The sequence below is a fragment of the Hydra vulgaris genome, chromosome 08 (genome assembly GCF_038396675.1).
Source record: "Hydra vulgaris chromosome 08, alternate assembly HydraT2T_AEP".
NCBI lineage: Eukaryota > Metazoa > Cnidaria > Hydrozoa > Anthoathecata > Hydridae > Hydra > Hydra vulgaris.
This window is the reverse complement of record NC_088927.1, coordinates 32,204,414-32,225,557: the sequence shown is the minus strand read 5'-3', so window position 1 is coordinate 32,225,557 and position 21,144 is coordinate 32,204,414. Positions and strand designations below refer to the sequence as shown.

At 27.5% G+C, this 21,144-nt stretch overlaps 1 protein-coding gene across 4 annotated transcripts in view; it reads left to right on the top strand.

Moving 5' to 3' along the window:
• The window catches only part of LOC136083760 (multiple epidermal growth factor-like domains protein 10), a 148,099-nt gene that overhangs the window by 125,886 nt on the left and 1,069 nt on the right, over positions 1–21,144 (top strand). For 2 of the 4 annotated variants that reach the window (XM_065803436.1, XM_065803434.1), the window contains exons 14-22: positions 2,995–3,126; positions 8,602–8,736; positions 8,838–8,978; positions 9,475–9,615; positions 15,920–15,967; positions 16,119–16,256; positions 16,383–16,469; positions 16,568–16,706; positions 16,847–16,896. In XM_065803436.1, the coding sequence (XP_065659508.1) occupies positions 2,995–3,126; positions 8,602–8,736; positions 8,838–8,978; positions 9,475–9,615; positions 15,920–15,967; positions 16,119–16,256; positions 16,383–16,469; positions 16,568–16,706; positions 16,847–16,896 (1,011 nt within the window). Of the gene's footprint in view, positions 1–2,994; positions 3,127–8,601; positions 8,737–8,837; positions 8,979–9,474; positions 9,616–11,197; positions 11,371–15,919; positions 15,968–16,118; positions 16,257–16,382; positions 16,470–16,567; positions 16,707–16,846; positions 16,897–21,144 lie in introns of those variants that run through there. The other 2 variants (XM_065803435.1, XM_065803437.1) reach the window with 2 other exon arrangements.

The window sequence follows — 21,144 nt, the reverse complement described above, 5'->3', positions numbered from 1 at the left end:
TGTTGATTTTTTTTTACGAAGTATATCAAAAAAATATTTTAAACAGAAATATGTCCAGTTTTTTAGGCAGAGATTCAATTTTATTTATCAATGATGCTCTCATCCAGAGGCGTAACTATGGGAAGGCAGAGGAAAACACTGCCTTGGGGCCATAATGTCCAAGGAGCCTCAGCCTTGACCCAATATTAGAGCTTTTCAAATTCCTCTTTTTAGATGGGAAATAATTTTACAACAGTTTGTGTAATCTGACATGAGTTTTTTATGTCATTGTAGAGTTTTGCTTCAGGGTATTCACCTTCCCAAGGTTGAGTAAGCCGCTACAGTCAAGAAGGCTACTATCTAAAGAGGAGGCTACTATGAAAAGTTAACATAAAAGAATCATTTTCAGGATTTCAAGAAGTAACCGAGATGCTACAGGTATTAAAAATATATCAATACAATCTACGGCAAAAAGACAACTTTCTATTGATAAACTGATTGTGAAATATCTACTTTTTTTTGCAAGAGTGCAAGAAATATATATTTTCATTTGGTTTAAGCATAAAAGATAAGATGTATTGTCTTTTTTTACTGATGAAAGTAAATAAAAACACTCAGTCTCGATGAAAAAAATCTCTAAATATGATGAGTTGCATATTACACGTATTACACTCAAAAAAGTGCATTCTGATGTGTGTGTATATATATATATATATATATATATATATATATATATATATATGCACACACACAGTATTAGTCTCTATTTGTATAGACTAATATTATCTTTAAACATATTACAATTAAAGTTGTCTTTTTCTATTTATTTAAACAATCACCAGTGAAAATATCCCTTACCTTTTAATCTTTTGAGATTTTCGGCCAGGTGAAAATCAACTTAAAGATTTTTTGACATACAAAAAGTTCTTTTAAAAGCTTAGGTATAGATTTTTTTACTCAGAAAATTTTTCGTACAAAAGTCACTGGAAAGAAAAAGGTAATGAAATGGAAAAGAGTTTAAATGATTAAAAGAAATTTAAGTTATCTCTTAAAATCAGAAAAATGATTAAAAGAAATTTAAGTTATCTCTTAAAATCAGAAAAATGATTGGAAGAAATTTAAGTTATCTCTTAAAATCAGAAAAATGATTGGAAGAAATTTAAGTTATCTCTTAAAATCAGAAAAATGATTGGAAGAAATTTAAGTTATCTCTTAAAATCAGAAAAATGATTGGAAGAAATTTAAGTTATCTTTTAAATGCAGAAAAATAGTAATAAATAGTTTAATAATTTCAGCTTTAATAAGCTGATAATTAGCTTGATAATTCCACAGATATTACACTTAGCTTTCATTGTACTCTTGCCAACAAAAGGCATGTTGCACCTATTAGAGGCTAAAATTAATAACTTTTTATGGAACAGCAAGATTTGAAAGTTAAAGAATTCATACAACAGAGTATTAAAAAGGGAAGAACTGGAATGATAAATCTTACTAACAAACTTAAAGCAATTCAAGTGCTATGGGGCTCCAAAGTTCATAATAATACTCAAAGCAGACCTTGGAAAGAAGCAATGCTTCATATATTAAGTTCTCATAGAAGTTCAAACCAAAATAAACAAATTTTTGAAACAAATTTAACTCAGCTAAATAAGTTTCTGCCATTTTATGGTCAGCTGTTAATAAATTGGTTTTAAATAAAAAATATGCATAATGTTCCCATTTATGATGTTGAAGAAATTTTAAATTAACCTCTGTTTTTTAATAAACTTATAAAAAAAAAATTTTAATTTTTTAATTCCAATACCAGTACACCTTAATTACAATTTTGTTTTAGTTGCAGATATTACAAAAACTTTACAACTGGAATTCTTTGATCATAGCACAACAGGCATATCTGAGGAAGACCTGAGTGAACTTATCACTACCCTACCTATTTATTGGAAAAATAAAATTTTACAAGAAGTGCAAATATATGACTTTGAAAAAGCTCCTTTTTTCATTGCTAAGCAAAAGGACAAGTATGAATACAGAAACCTTACTGCATTAATACTATACAAATTATTGAATAAAACAAAAAAAGATCTGATTTATAAGTATAATAACTGGGCCTCAAACTACAGTCATAGTATGAAAAATTTAAATAATGGCGACTAGAACATTCTTTTTCATCGCTTTTAAAATAGCTCATTTTTTATTACCAGCATAAAGAGACGCTAAATATAGAACTAAGATGCTAAAAAATAAGTCCGCAATTTAATAAAAAAGATGGCTACATATAAAGAAAGACTACATTGCAAAAAAGTGCAAACTTTAGTACTTTATTTACTTGATATTTTAGATAACTCTACCCTAATGAATATCCTCGTTGCAATAGTTTGAAATTTATTTTATATGCACTGTGAATGCGGGTCAACAAGAGTTTGGCAATATTTTATTAGAAACTCTTCTTGAAGAAATTTTAATAGGAGGGCAAGTTGTCAAGAAAATAAAACTTTTAGCAAAAAACATTTGCTTCAGAAGTTTAAAAGTAAAGCTAAAATTTTATTAGAGAAAGAATGTCAGAAATCTAAACAGATGCAAAAAGTATGATGAAATGATAAATATTTTTAATAAAAAATGAAATATAAACTTGGTAGATTATATACATAATTACTTTAACTTAAAAGTTTGTTATTATTTTAATTTTTAATTCTTTTAATTGTTATGTTGTCTTTTATTAAATAAATACTTCAACAGAATATTTAAGAAATAATTGTAATTTGTTTAAGTTTTTTTCTGGGTTTTTTTGGGGGTTTTTTTTTTGCATATGTATTCCATGGACATCTTTGTAAACAGTTTATATTTTTTACAGTGTTTTATGTATCCTTGTAAATTTATAAGGGTGTCAGTATGGCAATTAGCCGGATGAAGAAATAAAATCATTTGTATAACCTAAATGCCTTACATAAGATTGCTAGGTATTTTTCTTTTTTATATTAACGATTTTTTATTTTGAGTATTATTTTTAAATTTTAGTGTGTAGCCAAGGAAGATATGGACTTAATTGTTCAAAAATCTGTAACTGCAGTAATGGTGGTGAGTGCCACCATATATCTGGTTCTTGCCACTGTGTCCAGCCAGGATGGAAGGGTGAAAGATGCAGTGAAGGTTAATAAGTTATAATATGTATATTTTAAACATATGAGAAAAATAAAAAATATTCAGGTCAAGAATGATTTATTTATGTTTGTCCAATTTTTTTCATAGATATTATTTTAAAGGTATTACGCATTTTCACACTAAATTTTTTTCTGAAATTCCAAGAATATATTTTTTTTAATTCTATGTTTGAATGAAATGAAAAACAGATATTAAAAATGAAAAGCAGTTTTTCTTTATCAGCTCTAGGTGTTTAGATAAATATTTTGAATTAAGTTTTGCATTAAGTTTACAGTTCTACCTCCATTTTTTAAAGATATAATTCACATATACAAGCAGCAGTCGGAATTAGTGATTGCATTTGGCTATGTTGACCTTAAAGTGTTTGATGTCGGCAAAAAGACTAGGTTTGGTTTCTGTAATCTATGTATTTGTCATATTCTCAGAATACCGGTCAGTTAGTTACAGAAAAATCTACCAGGTGGAGTTTAACAAGCAAAAAAAAAAGGTAGTCACTTCGTTTACAGTATGGATACCATACTGTAAATGAAGTAAACTTCAACTACAGTTAAGTTTAGTATGTGAGATGTTGCCATGTGGAATAGATAAAGTTGGTGTTGTGTGATATTTTTGTTTCAGAAAGTGTTGTTGTTAAGTTAACCTAAAATGTACTGTGTTTTAGATTGTTGTTGTATTTCAGTTGTTATACCTAGATAAAATGAGTTCAAGTAGAAGAAATTGTGTGAATCGCCCTGATGTGTTTTGCTATAAATGCAGAGAATATATGTTAAAAGGAAACAGAAAAACAGTCAATGGCTTGTAAAGAGGGGTTATCTTGAATACTTTAGTGTTTTTAGTCTTGGTGATCAAGATAAAACCTGGGCTCCACATCAGGTCTGTAAAACTTGTACAGAATATTTACAACAGTGGACTACCGAGAAAAATAAAAGTATAAAATTCTGCGTTCTAATAGTTTAAAAAGAACCCCAAAACCATTTCAATGGCTGTTATTCCTGCCTAGTGAATATTATTGGAATCAATCAAAGCAACCATAACAAGTGGACTTATTCTGATTTAGTCTTTTCAAGATGACTGATTCTTCACTCAGAGGAAGCACCAATCCCAATGTTTCTCCAGCTACCAGAACTCTTTGAAGATGAATATTGTCCTTCTGTTCACCTTTCTGATACTACTGAATGAAGACAGTGATTATGAGGGGATGTCATCAATTCCATAATGTTTCAACCATGATAAGTTTAATGACATCACCAGAGATCTCAACTTGTCAAAAAAAGCTTCTGAGTTACTTGTTTTCAGGTTAAAGGACAAAAACTTACTGGAACAAGGAACCAAAATTACTTTCTGCCACCAGAAAAGGATCTGCTATCCTTATTTTCTCAAGAAGAGGATCATGTACTTTTTCACAAAATTATCTTATCAAAATTATTTATTTTTTTTTGAATATTTTCGAGATGATTGGTATCTACAGTGGTGGCACAAAGTCATGACCGCACGCATTTTTTCATCTCTCTAATAGTGTACTTAGGCAATAATAACTAATTTTTGTAGCGATTTTTATTCGGAAACCTTATTAAATATCTAGTTACCGATGTGGTGCGTTATTAGCAACCAAATATCATTATTTTTGTTATTATAATTACTTTAATTTTTGTTGATTACTGTTCTGTGTTGATTTGATCAGAAATTGTTAACATTAACAAAACTAACATAGTAAGATTTTTCTAGCATTGTTTTAGTAGATATTTACTTGAAATTAATGTATTATCCTCGACTACATATCGTACCGAAATGTGAAGCTAATATTGAGAATAAATTAATTAGATTTAATTATAATTATAATTAGCAGTGCTAATTAGGATTAATCAATCTTAATTAGCTATAATTAACAATTTTTTGGAACTTTTTAAGTTTTATTGTGTTTCTAAACATTTGTTGTTGTTAAATAATGATTGAAATCATGTTTTTTTTTTTCATTAAACAAACATTATATTATTTTTGTATTATAATTTTGCAGAACATTGTGTATGTCATGTATCAGAAGCTATCAACTGAACAAAGACTGAAGATCATTGTTATGATTAAACAAGGCATTTCTTACAGAGATATTGCTGAGCAAATGAAAATTGGACTGTCAACTGTTACCAGAACAGCCAGAAAAGAGAAAGACACCGGTACAGTGGCAGACTTGTGGCACCGGTACAGTGGCAGCGTGTTGGATGACCTCCTAAAACTACCACAAAGCAGAATCGACTTTTGGTTCAGGCAAGTTTGTCCAATCATTTCGCCACGGCTTCAGATCTTGCAAGCTACATGGGGAAAAGCCACAAAGTTCATCTGGCAGCAAGGACAGTTAGAAAACGCCTGCAACAAGCTGGTTTGAATGGGAAAATTGCTGCAAAGAAGCCTTTATTGCGACTTGATAACATCGTGAAAAGAAGAGCATTCGCGAAGATGCACAAAACCTGGACTGTCGCACAATGGAATAAAGTATTATGGAGTGTTGAAAGTACCTTTACTGTTTTCTGTGGAGCTAAAAGAGCTTATGTGAGGAGAAGAGTTGTTGAATGATTTAGTCCTCTGTGTGTAGCCCCCACAGTAAAGCATGGAGAAGGCTCTCTTGTGGTATGGGGTTGCATGTCAGGATCAGTTGTAGGTCATTTATATCGTTGTACGGGCACAGTAAACCAGGATAAATATTTGGAAATATTTAAAACACAAATTAAACCATCAGCAAACAAACTATTTGGTAAAAACAAACCATTTTTCTTTCAACAGGACAATGTTCCTTGCCACAAAGCTAAGAAAGTAATGGAATATCTCAAACATGCTCATACCAATACTATTGAATGGCCTCCATAAAGTTCTGACCTGAACACCATTGAAAATTTGTGGGAGGAGCTCTTCAGAAAGGTACTGAAAACCAAACCAAGCAATCTGGATGATTTGTGGCAACATTTGCAAGCTGCATGGCTAGCAATCCCTGTTGACACCATCCAAAAGCTGGTACAGTGTATGCCAAGATGTGTACAGGCCGTGCTCGATGCGCATGGAGGGCATACAAAATATTAGTCTTTTAGTCAGAATTTCTTATGTTTTATTAGTGGCGCTTATTACTGACAATGCGGAGTCATTTTTATTTCAATGTGGTACTGTTTTATTTTATATTGTGCCAAAAATGAATAAAATTCTCTTGTTTTTTAACTGTGGTCATGACTTTGTGCCACCACTGTATTTATTGACAGCTCAAAGCTAAGTTTAAAATCTTTTCTTCTGCACAATGGGAACAAATTTGTTTCAATGCCAATTGCTCACTCAACAAAAATGAAAGAAGAATATAACACCATTGCTTTGGTCTTAGAAAAGCTAAAGTATCATGAACATCAATAGGTGATTTGTGTGGACCTTAAAATGGTAAACTTTCTTCTTGGACAGCAAAATGGCTATACCAAATATCCTTGCTTCTTGTGCCTCTGGGATAGCAGAGACAAAACATGCCACTGGTTTAGAAAAGAATAACCTAAGAAAGAAAACATGGACATTAGGTAAAAGTATGTCATTAACGATGCCTTAGTTAAATGGGAGACAATTATTTTTTATCCACTGCATACCTTATGAAGCAATTTGTAAAGGCTATTGATAAAAAAGAATCATGTTTTTGATATATAGAGGAGAAGATGCCCCAGTTGAGTACAGAAAAAATTAAAGCAGGAATATTTGACAGTCCACAAATAATATTTTCGTGAATTCGATGAATGAGGTTAAGCATAAAGTCTGGACTTTACGCTCAGCCACATATTAAAGTATAAATAGTATAATAGAAATATATAATAAAAAACCTTTATTAAGTATACTATTTGCTTAGAAATGTGAAGTATACTCTTGTTTTGTAATCACTTGTATGACTTATTTTAACTGTTTTTTTCTATTGATACAAAACAGTATAAAAAACAGCACTGTAGTTTAATCATAAATTTTAATTTTGAGTTGTGGTTTTAATTAAGGAAGATTTTTTTACTTTTATAATTAGTCTATTGTGTTTCCTATAACACTATTAATCTTGTTTAGTAGAAACTTAAAGTAAAATTATAGCTGAAAGGTGACAGAATGGCACATAACACATAAGTCCTGTTTTTAATCGAAAGTTATTTATGATCATAATGCTGAAACTCAACAAAGTGATAAATGTTAAAAGTAGAATTGTATTAATAATAGAGGTTCAAATGGTTATAAGTCGATTAGTTTACAGTTATAAAACCGAAGGTAAAAGACCAAAGAAACTTGTATTGTTTCTTACCTACATTAATAATCTTCCTAACAATCTTATGTAGTGACTCAACTTTAACTTCAACTTTAAACCTTTGTTTTGACAAAATGTCTGCTCTTTGCGATCCCTTAAAACAGACAGTCAATCTTAAATCTAATATCTATTCTGTAACAGCTTAGGGCTTGTAGTGGCTTGTGAATTTTAACTCCAGCAAAACTCAGTTATTTACTGCAAATAGCTATTGCCATATTGTTGACATTCCTATATTAATAAATGGCAACCCTCTCACTGAGTCCTCTTCTTTACGCTTGCTTGGATTATCATTTACTACTGACCTTTCATGGAAACCATATATACAATCAATTGCTAAAATAGCATCTGCTAAGTTTGCTTCTCTTTATCGTGCTTGCCATTTTCTTACTTCTAATTCCATTCTCTACCTCTACAAATCTCTTAATTGTCCCTTTATGGAATACTGTTGTCATTTTGGGGCTGATTCTTCTAATAATACTCTTTCTCTTCGAGACAAGGTGCTAAAATGCATTGTAAACATAGTTAGATCTGCATTATTTGCTAAGTTTGAGCCCCTTTTCTATGGTCATAAAGTTCCATCTTATTCTCATTTCTAAAAGTATATACTCTTGAAATTCTTTTACTTTTAAAGAAATTTTACTTTTTGAAAAAAATTTCTCTCTTATATTGGTAATTCAATATATATTTATCTAACATATGTAGTTGCTTACACTAAGTTTTACTTCATACAATAATGTTTTTATTATCTTTAACATATGTTCCCTTAGTTTTAGAGAAGGTAGTGTGGTTGTTTTTTATGAGGGTATTTTATTTTGTTTACAGTCTTGTAAAATTTTAATGCTATTCTGAGTACAACCATTAAAGGACTCACAGTAATAAAAATGAAGGACTAGTAGTAATATAAAAAGTACTAACTTGTATTTCATTAATAAGTCATACATTATTTGTAATACAATAAAAGTTAAGTAATAAACAGCACTTCAACTGTTGTTATAGCAACTGGTAGTGCAGCAACAAATACTACAGTCACTAAAACTACAGTTACTGCTTATTTAATATGTAAATTTAGTTTAAAACAGTTTTAAATAATTTGTTTCCTGATTAACAAACTAGTTATACTTTAGTTTATTTAATTAACTAGATGACTTATTTTTTTTTTTTTTTAGTATGTGACCAATGGAAACATGGATTAGACTGCCGAGAAGATTGTTCTTGCTTTCCTAATAACACTCAATCTTGCGATCCTAAATCTGGAACATGTACTTGTAAACCTGGATATATGCTTCCATCTTGTACTTCAAGTAACGTTATTTTTCTATTTATTCTTTTTTATTGTTTAAATTTTGTTTTAGAAACACCTTGAACTAAATGGTGTGAACATTTTTTTTTTTGATTTATACAGTTTGTCCAACCGGTTCTTGGGGTTTCAACTGTTCTCAGGCTTGCCAGTGTAATGCATCTAATTCTAAAAACACTATATGTGATGCTGAAACAGGGCAATGTGAATGTCTTGCTGGTTCTAAAGGAAAACAGTGCAATCAAAGTATAGCTTTTAAACTTTTACACTAATTCTAAATGCAAATATATTTGATAGAAATGGTTCATCGATTTTGATATTTTCTATACACTTTTTTCATATTTTTCGATTGATTATATTTTGTTTGTTTCTTATTTCTGTTTATTATTATTTTATTTATTTTTTTCTTCATTTTTCTGTTCATTATTGTTTTTGTTTTTCCATGTTTCTGTTAATCAATATCTTTGTTTTGTCTTATTTATGTTTGTTATTAATTTATTTTGTCATATTTCTGTTTGTTATTTGTAGTGATAGTATCATTCTTTTTTTATTTAATATTTTTAATTTTATTTTACAATGGAGATTTTTTGATTGTTATATTTTTGTTTAAAAATATAACAATCAAAAAATGTGGTAATTTGCAAAGAAACATATTTTTTGGCCAAAAAATGTCTTCATTAATTTTGTCTGTTAACAACTTTTTTGAACTAAACAGTCTAAGCGATTTTTTTGTATTATACAGTTTGCACTACCAGTACTTGGGGTTTCAACTGTTCTCAGGCGTGCGAGTGTAATGCAGCTAATTCTAAAAACACTACATGTCATGCTGAAACAGGACAATGTGAATGTCTCGCTGGTTATAAAGGAAGACAGTGCAATGAAAGTATAGCTTTAAAAATTTTACAGTGTCAACATTTTAAAGTGAAATTTAAATACAAATATATTTGAAAAAAATTAATCATTGATTTCTATATTTTATATAGAGTTTTTTATATTATCATTATTTCTATGTTTTTTGTTTCTTACTTCTGTTTATTAGTATTTTTGTTTTATCATAATTCTGTTCATTATTGTTTTTGTTATTTCTTATTCCTGTTTATTAGTGTTTTTGTTTTTTAATGTTCCTTTTTTTTTTAACATTTTTATTTCTTCATATATCTGTTTATTATTATTTTTATTTTTTGCTTCTTCATATTTCTGTTTATTAACATTTTTAATTTGTTATACTTCTATTTGTTATTATCTTTTTTTATATATATATTTTTGTTTGTTATTTATAGTGATGGTTTCATTCTTTTTTTGATTCGTATTTTTTTCTTTTTCTTTCTTTTTTTCTGATGGTATCCGCTGAACGCAATTAAGTTAAACACTGTTTAATTGTTAAATACTTAGAAACAGATTTTTGTCATTTTACGGCATAATGAAAGTATTTGAATAATTTTTTTTTTCAATAATTTTTTTGCCATTTTTAATATGGCGCTTAAATAAAATAATTTTTTCAGTACTTGACATCATCTTGCCGAATCTTGCTTTGAAATACTTTTTTTGAAGCTGCTATCCATTTTTTGTAAAAATCTTTTTTATTTGAAGCTAATTTCTTGCTTTTCAGCAAGATTCCTTTTATAATTGACCAATAACTTTCAATATATTGTTGGTCAGGTCACTTTAGATGATTTGCTTCTTTGGGTCCAAAATCTGTGCCTTTTTGTTCATACCATTCTAGAGTCTTCTTGGTGTTGTAGATTGTGGCCATATCAGGCTAAGATACTGTGGGCATATCATGCTTTTTTAATAAATGGCAAAAGGCATTTCTTTTAGCATTCTTTTATATACAAATCCTGCTGTATAATGACCTTGGGTGCAAATTTTCGGTTTAAATATACTTGAATTTTTTTGTGGCCCATCTAACTTTCGACTGATAAAATTATTGCTGGCCTGGCAATTGGGAAAAGTCCTTTTTGCAATATGTTTCATTGTCTTCAATTTATGCGCAAGTTTTCTCAGTTTAAAAGTTTATATAGCCTTTTTAAATGACAAATTGCTTTAATTTCTCCATGAATAGATCCCTTTGGATTTTTCTTTTTATGTTATGCTTTATTTTCTTGAGATCTAAATACTTTTCCCATCAATGTTTGGCTGCATTTAAATTTTCTTGCAAGATCTCTCTGTGACTGACATGGATTTGCCTTTAAGGAGCAAATGATAAATTTTGCTTTAAATTTATCTTTAAATCCTTCCTTTTTTTTTCCACTTCTTAGCTTCTCTGTAAATAGATTGAGTCTGTTTACATCGTCACAAAATAAAGTCATCTGAAGATGGAGAAACATCTGTCAATTTTGAAATATTAACTTGTAACAATGAAGGATTTTGAAGAAAAAATGTTTAAAACTTTTCTTTAATTAAATTTTTTTTTTTTTTAATAATTTTTGCACTAAATGGTGTGAACATTTTTTTGTTTTATACAGTTTGTACAACCGGTTCTTGGGGTTTCAACTGTTCTCAGGCTTGCGAGCATAATACATCTAACTCTGAAAACACTACATGTGATGCTGAGACAGGACTTTGTTATTGTCTATCAGGTTTTAAAGAAAGACAGTGCAATCAAAATATAATCTTTGATTTTTTCCAGTATTTATAGGTTATTTTATTAAGGTTGTAAATACAAATTTATTTTAATACATTTTTTATTAATTTATATATTTTATATGTTTTTTATTTTTATGCATTTTTTATTTTATTTTTTGTTTTATTTTTTGTTACTTTTTATTTTCTTTTTTGTTTTTGTATATATTTTTTAACTTTTTTGTTGTTGTTGTTTTTTAATTCTATTTGTCATTATTTTTATTTTATTTAATTTCTTATTAATATTATTTTGATTTTTTTTTTTTTTTTGTTCTTTGGTTTTTTTTTTATTCTTGTTTATAATGATGATATAATTTTTTTTTCATTTTGTTTAAGTATATAATCGTTTGATTGTTTTTTCTTTGGCTATAGTAATTTGCAAAGATATGGATAATTGGTAGCAAAATTAATAAATATTTTTTAATTCCAATATATTTTAATAATTTTTTTATATTTCCGTTATTTCTTTTTTTCTATTAACTGTTATTTCTATTTTTTGTTTACTTATTTTGGGCAAGGTGCCCTTAAAAAGACAATCTTGTTATTGTTGATATCTCCTTAACAATTAACACAATTAGTGAGATATTTTGCATGTTATTATCTGCCTAGTATAGGTATATATAATAGAAAGAAATTTGGAGTTATTTAATGTTTTTCTAAAATAATCAGAAAAATCATGAAATTTTACCCAAATAATGCATTTTGTAATAAGCATTAAGAACCTCATTTTTCGGAAGTTGTTTTAATATTGTATTTTTTTCTTCCCTTTATATTTTAAAGTTTGTTTTAAAATATAGTAGTACTTCTTATAACAGTTCAATTTCTTTTACCAGCTACTTCTTGTTTTGCAACTTTAAAAAAAGGCTTAAAAATAAGTAAATTGCTTTTGTGTTTTTACATTACTTTAATTGTACAGTAATTGTTGCAATAGTTTAAACAGTTTAAAATGTTCGTAGGTAATATAAAAATGAAACTAAAATTTAGCTTAAGAGTAGCAGCAAATGCAAATTCTGTAATTAAAAAGCCAAAGAATAAATCTGAAGCAGCTGTAAGGCAATTTAACTGAGACGAAAGAAACAAACAGATAAACAAAACTGTAGAGTGGTGCAAAATTAATGCAAGGATATTCTGCATTATCAACTGGTCAGTTTCCAAAAAATAAAAATAAAAAGCAAAATTGTGATAGATAAGCAGTTAGATAACCTAGTTGAACAGAAAATGAAAAAAATCACAAAAAAATTGCTGGTCTTGTAAGTCTTCTCCTTTAACAAGAAAGTTTTACTTAGTTACTCTTTTTCATCATCACCTCTAATTGTTCTAAATATGTAATTATTTATATTTTTTATCATTGAAAATTAGAAATTAAAGTAAAAAACAAATAAATTTTAAATAAACAAGATTAATGTTTTTGAAAATAATTTAAAAAATGTTAAAAAAATTTAAAAAATATAAAATTGTCAAATAACCATTAAATATAACCAGGATAAATAGCTTTATAATTACTTATTTCTCATGAAGGTTTTTCATTGCAAGAAAAATTAATTAAATACTTCCTTTTTGGTTTACGTTATGGAATTCATAACTATTTAGGTTTTAGTTATGGAATTCATAACTAAAACCTAAATGGATTTTTTTTAAGTACTTCGTTTTTTATTTATTTTTTTGTATTTAATAAATAACTAGAATTGCTTTATAATAATAATATAATAATAAGCTTTATATAACTATATATATAATTATATACTTATATATTTATATAATAATAAGCTTTATAATAATAAGCAAAATAATTAAAAAATTAATTTACTAAACAATTAATAATTAAAGATTAGAAAAGGTTAGAATTGTGAGGAAAAAAAATTTAAAAGTTGAAAAATACATAGTAAAGATTTTTTATTTTGATGTGATTTTTTATTTTTGTAATGATGCTAACCACTGAAGAAGAATATGTGCGTTGAGTATGTGCGCTATAAAAATCGAGCTTACCAAGGTATGAACAGAAAAAAACTAACAAATCTTATTATGAATGTGTTAAAAATTTGAGATTATGCCAATAAAAAGATGAAAGGAGGAAGAAAGTTTATTGCTTTGACTGCAAGTGGAAGGAAAGCTCTTTTGAAGAAAAGGTAAAAAAATTTTATTGTATTATTAAATATAGAAATTGTAAGTTTCTGTCCCCATGTCAGTTTCAAACAAATTTACAGAATAAAGAACATCAAAAATAATTACAGTGATCTATTATATAAATCCCTTATATATAGTTTGTTAACTATGGTGTTAATGGTTCAGCTAGCGGATTAGTATATGGTGGGCGTGGTGAAAGCTGTCAAAAAATGATTCGGCATAATCGTGAATGTGTTACAATAAATCCAATGGTGTCATTATCTGGTACATTATACTTAAAACAGTTTTAAACTTTAAATTGTTATATTATGCTATATAGTACTAGATGTAGTATAGAAATAAAATTTATGAAACCTATTTCATCAATTTTATTTTCTATATATATAGCCAAAAAATGGTAAATTTGAAAATGAATATATTTTAAGACAACATATGTAATCTATATTTGAAATTTCAGACACATTTTCACTGCTTAATATATTATTTAGGTGAAAAATGCATCTGCCATGTAATATTTGTTACTCAAGGAATTACTAGCCAGATGGCTATACTAGTTGCTATTCGAAGTATTCCAATCTTATTGATTTCAACATTAGAGAATGAATCGTAAGATCACAAATCCTAACTTGCATTTTATAAATTATTTGATAGACACTTAATTGAAAAAAGCATACTTCGCCCTGTTGTTGTACTGAGCAATGGTCACAGTTCTGGCTTTGATTATATCTTACTTCAGTTTCTTAAAGAGAAAGAAATACATTTATATATATCACCTCCAGACACCACTGGGGTAATTCAGCTTCTCGATCAAATCAACATGGCACTTCATGAACATTATGCAAATGGAAAAGAAAATTTGTTTAGTCAATATCAAACAATTAATGGGGAGGCTTTTATGTTGTCTCTTTCAAGTGTATGGGAGAAGTGGACCACACTAGAGTCAATATGAAAAACAGGAATAAAGGTTGGTATTAGTAATGAAAGCTTAAACATTGCATTTATGCAAATAGATGAATTCCAACAAGCTGCAATGCTAGTAGAGGAAGTTCGAAAAATGTTATTGATATTTCATCAGTTCTAAATGGCAAAATAAGTTCTCCTATATCTATGAAAGGAAAAAATAACCAAGTATATTGGAAAGAGAAAGCTTCAAGCTGGAAAGAAAAATGTTTGTCACTACAATTATTACAGACTTACATGAAAAAAGCATTAATCTTAATGAAATACCAGGTCTATTGATAATTCAAAAAATTAAGTCTACAAAAAGTAATGATATGCAAAAAGCAACTACAAGAGTAACCCAAGAATGGCTCCATGGAAGGTCAAGATGTGCTAAAACTTGTATAATCTGTTAACAACTCAAAGGAGAAAAAAGCGCCGGAGAAAAAAGACACAGAAAGAAAAAAGAGAGAAGAAACTGAGTTGCTCCATAGATGCAAAAAAAGATGCATTTTAGACAAAACCATTTGCAAAGCTGCAAAACTTAAACAATGTCCTATGTGTCAAATTTTTATAAAATTAGTATGTGGTAAATCAAAATGCATTGTAGATGGTAAGACCAATAATGATTTTACCTAAATATACAGCAAAAAAAGACAAAAATATTAACATTTTCAAAGTGCTTTTCAAGCAATCAAAACTATATGTTTGTATTAAACAAGTGAAAAACAATTACTTTTCTGATAAGGACCCTACTCATTGCTTCTTTCTAGACTTTGGTTTACGGACTTAAATTTAATATTTTTTGTTTTATATTAAATATTAGTGAATTTTAGTTCTCAAATTTTTTAAAATATTATCTTCTGAGACAAAATTAGAAAATTTTTTGAATTTCTGCACTATAACTTAACTTTTTTCTAAAAGTTATGTGGTTTGTTTTTATTTTGAAATATCCAAACTTTTTTTTTATTTCGGTTAACAGTAGTTATCAGCAATATAGTTTTTTTGTCTTTTTAAGGGCACTATACCTGTATAATTCTTTTTCTTTTTTTTTTTTTTTTTTTTTTTTTTTGATTTATATTAATTTTACAATAAAAGCTTTGATTGATCTTTTTTTGCCAATGATAATTTTCAAAGGACAATTTTTATAGGTAAAAATTGTTTTTTTCAATTTTTTCTGTAAAATAATTTTTTAAACTAAACAGGTTGAACAATTTATTTGTTTTGTACAGTTTGTGTAACCTGTTCTTAGAGATATTATTGGAGTATTATTTTTGTTTTTTATAGAGATAGTGTTATTCTTTTTTTATTTTATTTTTTTGTTTACATTTATTTTACAATAAAACTTTTTGATTGATATTTTTTTGACTATGGTAATTTTTGAGGACATGTTTATTAATAACAAAAGGTGTTGATTAATGTGTTTGTAACATCTTGATCATATGTGTCTGTATAATAATTTCACGAACTAAACAGTTTAAATATTTTTTTGTTTTATATAGTTTGTACTACCAGTGCTTGGTGTTTCAACTGTTCTCAGACATGCGAGTGTAATGCATCTTATTCTAAAATCACTACATGTCATGCTGAAACAGGACATTCATTATTCTTTATATTGATATTATATTTATTCTTTTCTTTATCTAAGTTTTTTTTTGCTTGTTTTTTTTATTTTGTTTTTTTGTTTTTTTGTAATGGTAGCTTGTGGGGGAAGTTTTTTTGGCAAAAACTGTCTTGATCGATGTTTCTGTAATTACACGGGTATGTCAGGGCTCTGTGATCCTGTATCTGGTATATGTTTTTGCGTTTCTGGTTTTGCGGGTATAATATGTAATGAAAGTAAGTTCATTTTTGTTTTAATTATAAATATTTGTTTTTATAGTCATTATAAAATTTATTTATAATCATTGACATAATTAACGGGTTGTTGTACTCAAAATGTATACTGTAGTTTTTAAAAATTAGCATGTAAAGATGGTTTTTATGGTGCAGATTGTCTAAAAAAGTGCACAGGATGTAGAATATGTGACAAACAGACTGGGGATTGTGCAAGTAGAAACTAATTAAAATCTTTCCTTTTTTTTTTGAAGATTTTCTGATATTTATTGATCAATTCTAAAAACTTTAAAGAAATATTTTTTGGCTTTTAGGGTATATAATATCAAAGTTAATCAGCAAGTATATAATAGTGGGATTGTCTGCTCTTGTGTTTGTCCTTGTTCTTATTGGATTCTTTTTTTTGCGTAAGCTCAGAATGATAAAGTTTATGAATAAAACGTTTAAACAAAGGTATGAAAAATATTTAAATAGTTTTCTCCCAAGTTTTATATTTTTTATTTTATTTTTGTTTGCTTTTTTTATATATATTTATATATTTTGAATTTTCATTGTAAATAATTTTTTTAAGAATTATTTTTTTTTCAACTAAGGGTAACCAGCACACAAATGGATATTGACGGGTTTGAGTTAAATGAATCAGGTTGATATATTTTATATTATTTATGTTGTATATTCAATATTTTCAATATTGCTTATTATTATCAGGTTATTAAATTGTTTTATTAAACATTTAATTTTGTTTTTTTGTTTTTTGTTATTTTTTTGTATTTTTTATAGTTTGTTTTTAATAGTTAAACGAAAAAATATTTTATGTTTTTCAAAAAGTTTGTTAAAAGCGATGTAGATTCAAGTAGACACAGCAATGTTGAAAAGAAAATCAGTTGACTATTCTTTAATTTAAATTTCTAAAATATTTAAAACTTAAAAAAAAAAAAACTTAACAACCTGCCTCCAATATCTCAAAACTTATTAACATAAGCGTGACATAAAAAGGTACGCTTTAATTTTTTATGTTTTTTAATTCTTAAGTATTTCGTTTATGTAAGTAGGTAACACTTTTTAATTTTTTTTTAATTTTTTTTTACAATTTTCTTTTCTTTTTTTTTCTTTGCTTTCATACTGCTGTTTATTTGTTTTTGTTTTTTTTTGCAAAACATTTTCCGCATTTTTTAAATTTGACCTGCTGGATGATCATTGATAAATAAGTATAATTTTTTGTGTGTGTGTTTTGATGTCTATGACTTTATGATACATAGTACAATCCTATGACTTTCTTAAAATCTTTACTATGTATAAAAGATCATTAAAAAAATATTATTTTCAAAAAACTTATATTTACCAAGAAATAAAAGTTTATTTAGTAAAATTTGCATTTGATGCATACTTTAGTTACTTAATAAATTTTAATTTTTGCATGATTTCGTTTGAAACTTTATTCTTTGATTTCATAACTAATGTTTATCGTTCTTTGGTTACAAAATTGTTTCTATAGGCTAGAAATAAATTAGTGTAATTTATATATTGCCGGTTTTATTATTTATAAAATCCAACTTTTAAATTTAAGTGTTTAGATTTAAATGCTATATAACTTACTAAAGTGACTACATGTCTTACTAAAGTTCTTTTAAATTAATCAATATAAGTTTTTTTTACATATATTGCCTGTACCCTATACTGTCAAAATCTTTTTTTGCCAGGCATCATTTATTTGTACTGATCACTTTGATAAAAGCTATTAACAAGATCAATGATTTTATGGGAAAGCAACTTTCCTTTTTTTGATGGTATTTTATGCAAAATTCCATGTTTGTTTTTTTTAACTTTTCTAGCCTCTTCCCAGTAAAAAATGACCTAGCGTCTAGTCAGATAAACTAGCTTTATAGTGATTTTTTAGAGGGTTTTTTTATATTAGCCTAAAGGTTAATTCATTTAATTTAATTAAATTAAAAAGTTATAGGTTAATCAAATTCTATATATATATATATATATATATATATATATATATATATATATATATATATATATATATATATATATATATATATATATATATATATATACATACAACCCTCGAAATTAGGAAAAATGAGATCGGCAATAATTTGCTGACCTCAATCTTTTACAGGTTGGCAAAAAAAAATTGATACAAAGATCTTACCATAAAACATAGAAACGAGGTCGGCAATTTTTTGCCGACCTCAAACACTTTTAGGTCAGCATTGCCGAATGCCAACCTAATATATATATATAAACAACTTTTAAAATGTATTCTACAAAATAGAGTGCTCAATGTTCTTAAAAGAACAGAGCACTCTATTTTGTAGTAATATACACACATATATATATACATATATCACTGTTCCCCATTTTGACCACCAGGATAAAAGTTGTGTCACTCAAACAAATTATGGTTTAATTTAACACTTAAAATTATAGAAATTGTTTCTAATTGTTTTTAAAATCAAATTGACCAAGCACGTAGCTTTTTACAAATTTTTATTGGCTATTTTAGAAGACTGAAATAATAAATTACTAATTTTTGTTTTAGAAGTCAGGAGTATTGGCTACTCTGATCCACATGACCTCTTTGACCTATGTCTCAAAAGTTTTTGACTTTGAAATTTAAAAAAATAAACTTTTATTTGGTTTTTCTTCACAATTTTAAAATTTCATTATCTGCATTAAAAGTAATAATATAGTAAAATAAATATAATTATTTTTTCAATTAGAAAAAAAAAAACATAAACATTAGGTTACTTCCTCCAAAATGTTTAACAGCTGTTAGAAGTTTATCGCTATGCTCTGAATGTTCGTCCTTTCTTTTATATCAAGACCAGGTTGGTTTAAACTTGGCATGTATTGCTTCACCACATTGTTCAGCATATCTTCCTAAACTGCATCCATGATACTTGACAAATGAAACTACATAGTACAAAATAATATGAATTTTTCAGGTCAAATTCAATTTTTTACCAAAGATTAAAGCTAGATTTTGTAAAAAAATAAATGAATTCTTTAACTTGGAAATAGAATAGAGAGAGTGAGATGACAATGAGTGTTTTTAATGACATTAAAATGTTTAATGATAACATTTGAGTTGTTGCCATAACAACTCCTACCTTGTTAACCTCTTTGAAGAATAATTTTTGATTTCAACCACTCATCAAAACCACGCTTCAAGATACTGTATTAAGGTTATTGGATCCTCTTCTAGGAAGATAATTCTGGGATTTATTACATTCATGCAATCTTTCATAAGTGCCTTGTTAAATCCAGTCTCAGCGTGTTTGGAATACAATAATCCAAGCTTTCCAGAGATCTCAGTTTTCCTGACTCTGTTATTAATAGTCCCTTACACCAAAGACATGCTTTCAAGCCAGCATAAGATGATAAACCAAATATTTGCACATTTTAAATCAAAGACTATACTAAGTTGAACATTCTGTTTTTCTAGAATAAATTGTAATTTGGTTCTGGATTGTCTTCTTTGATTCTAAGTATCTGGTATCTTCGAACTCTACTATTTAAAAGTCTTTCAGAGTTAACATTATTCCCATTCAGGATCAAGTATATTTACAATAACTTTCAAGAATAATTCCCCTGAGTCTAAAGAAATCCGCACAAGAGTGTTAAATGGATCCATTTTCTGCTGTTTTTTTATATTTAGAATAAAGTTTGATGTGTCTTGGACAAGTACAACATATCTACAAAGAACAGACTCGTTTGGTTTCAAAAACTCAATCTAAATAACAAATATTAATTAAAAGAAATAATTTTCATTAGTAATTTAACTTTGTTTATCTATAACTGTAATTAGTTGTAATTAGTTAGTACTTAGTATATTCCATAACGTTTTCAACTTCATAAAAATTGGAGTTTCTAAAATTCAAAGTGATTTAAAGATGTTCGATTCAACGGTTGATTTTTTACCCATACCTTTTCTAAGAACTGCTATCATACCTTTTCTAAGAACTGCTATCATACCATTTCTAAGAACTACTATTATATCTTTTGTTTTAAATAGTGAGAGTTCTCATACAATTTGTAATTCTTTGACAATTTGAACAGATAATTGTCTGATAAAACGTCTAGCAGTTTTTTTTTCAGGTGTACTATCCTTTATACTGAGTGATTTTCCTTTTGTTGATATATAAAAGTTGAATCCATATTATTATTCTTTTTCAACAATATTCAGGAGGTTTATAATTTTTTTTCTGGATCAACCCACAGATGAAATATATTAACAAATTATGTAAACAACTTGATTGTAAAACCTCTAAGTGGAACCCGTCGGGAGAGAAGGATAGACGAACCTTTGCGATACCACATTGATGAGATTTATGCCGCTGTTTAGAGTGACATCAATTTGGAGTGACATGAAATTGTAATATTAGCTCCAAAAATGCCAAACGATAGCTGCCCCAAAACAACATTGTCTTATATTACAAAAAACCGTATCATTGACATCTTTCCCAATGGGTATGTAGCGTTGAGAGTTTCGCTTACCCTCCCGATATCAGTGGCCAGCGGAGAAAGAAGTTTTTTTAAATTAAAGATTATCAAAAATTACCTTCCATCGACTCTTTCTCAGCACCGCCTTAGTGGGATGGCCACATTAGCAATGGAAAGCCGAGTTCTGAGTACAATTAAAACCGATTCATTTTTAAAAGACTTGGCTAAACTTAAGGCAAGAATAGTTTGTTTGTAATGTTTATAAAAGCATTGCGTTTGTAACAGGCTTTACTACTTTTTTAAAGTAATACAGTGTTAGATTTTGCTATTTACATTGTCTATAAAAAGTATTTTACGATGTTTATTATTTTATGTCACTTTGTATTATTAATCTACCTAAAAAATATGCTGTTAGGGTAATTATTTTATTTGTTCA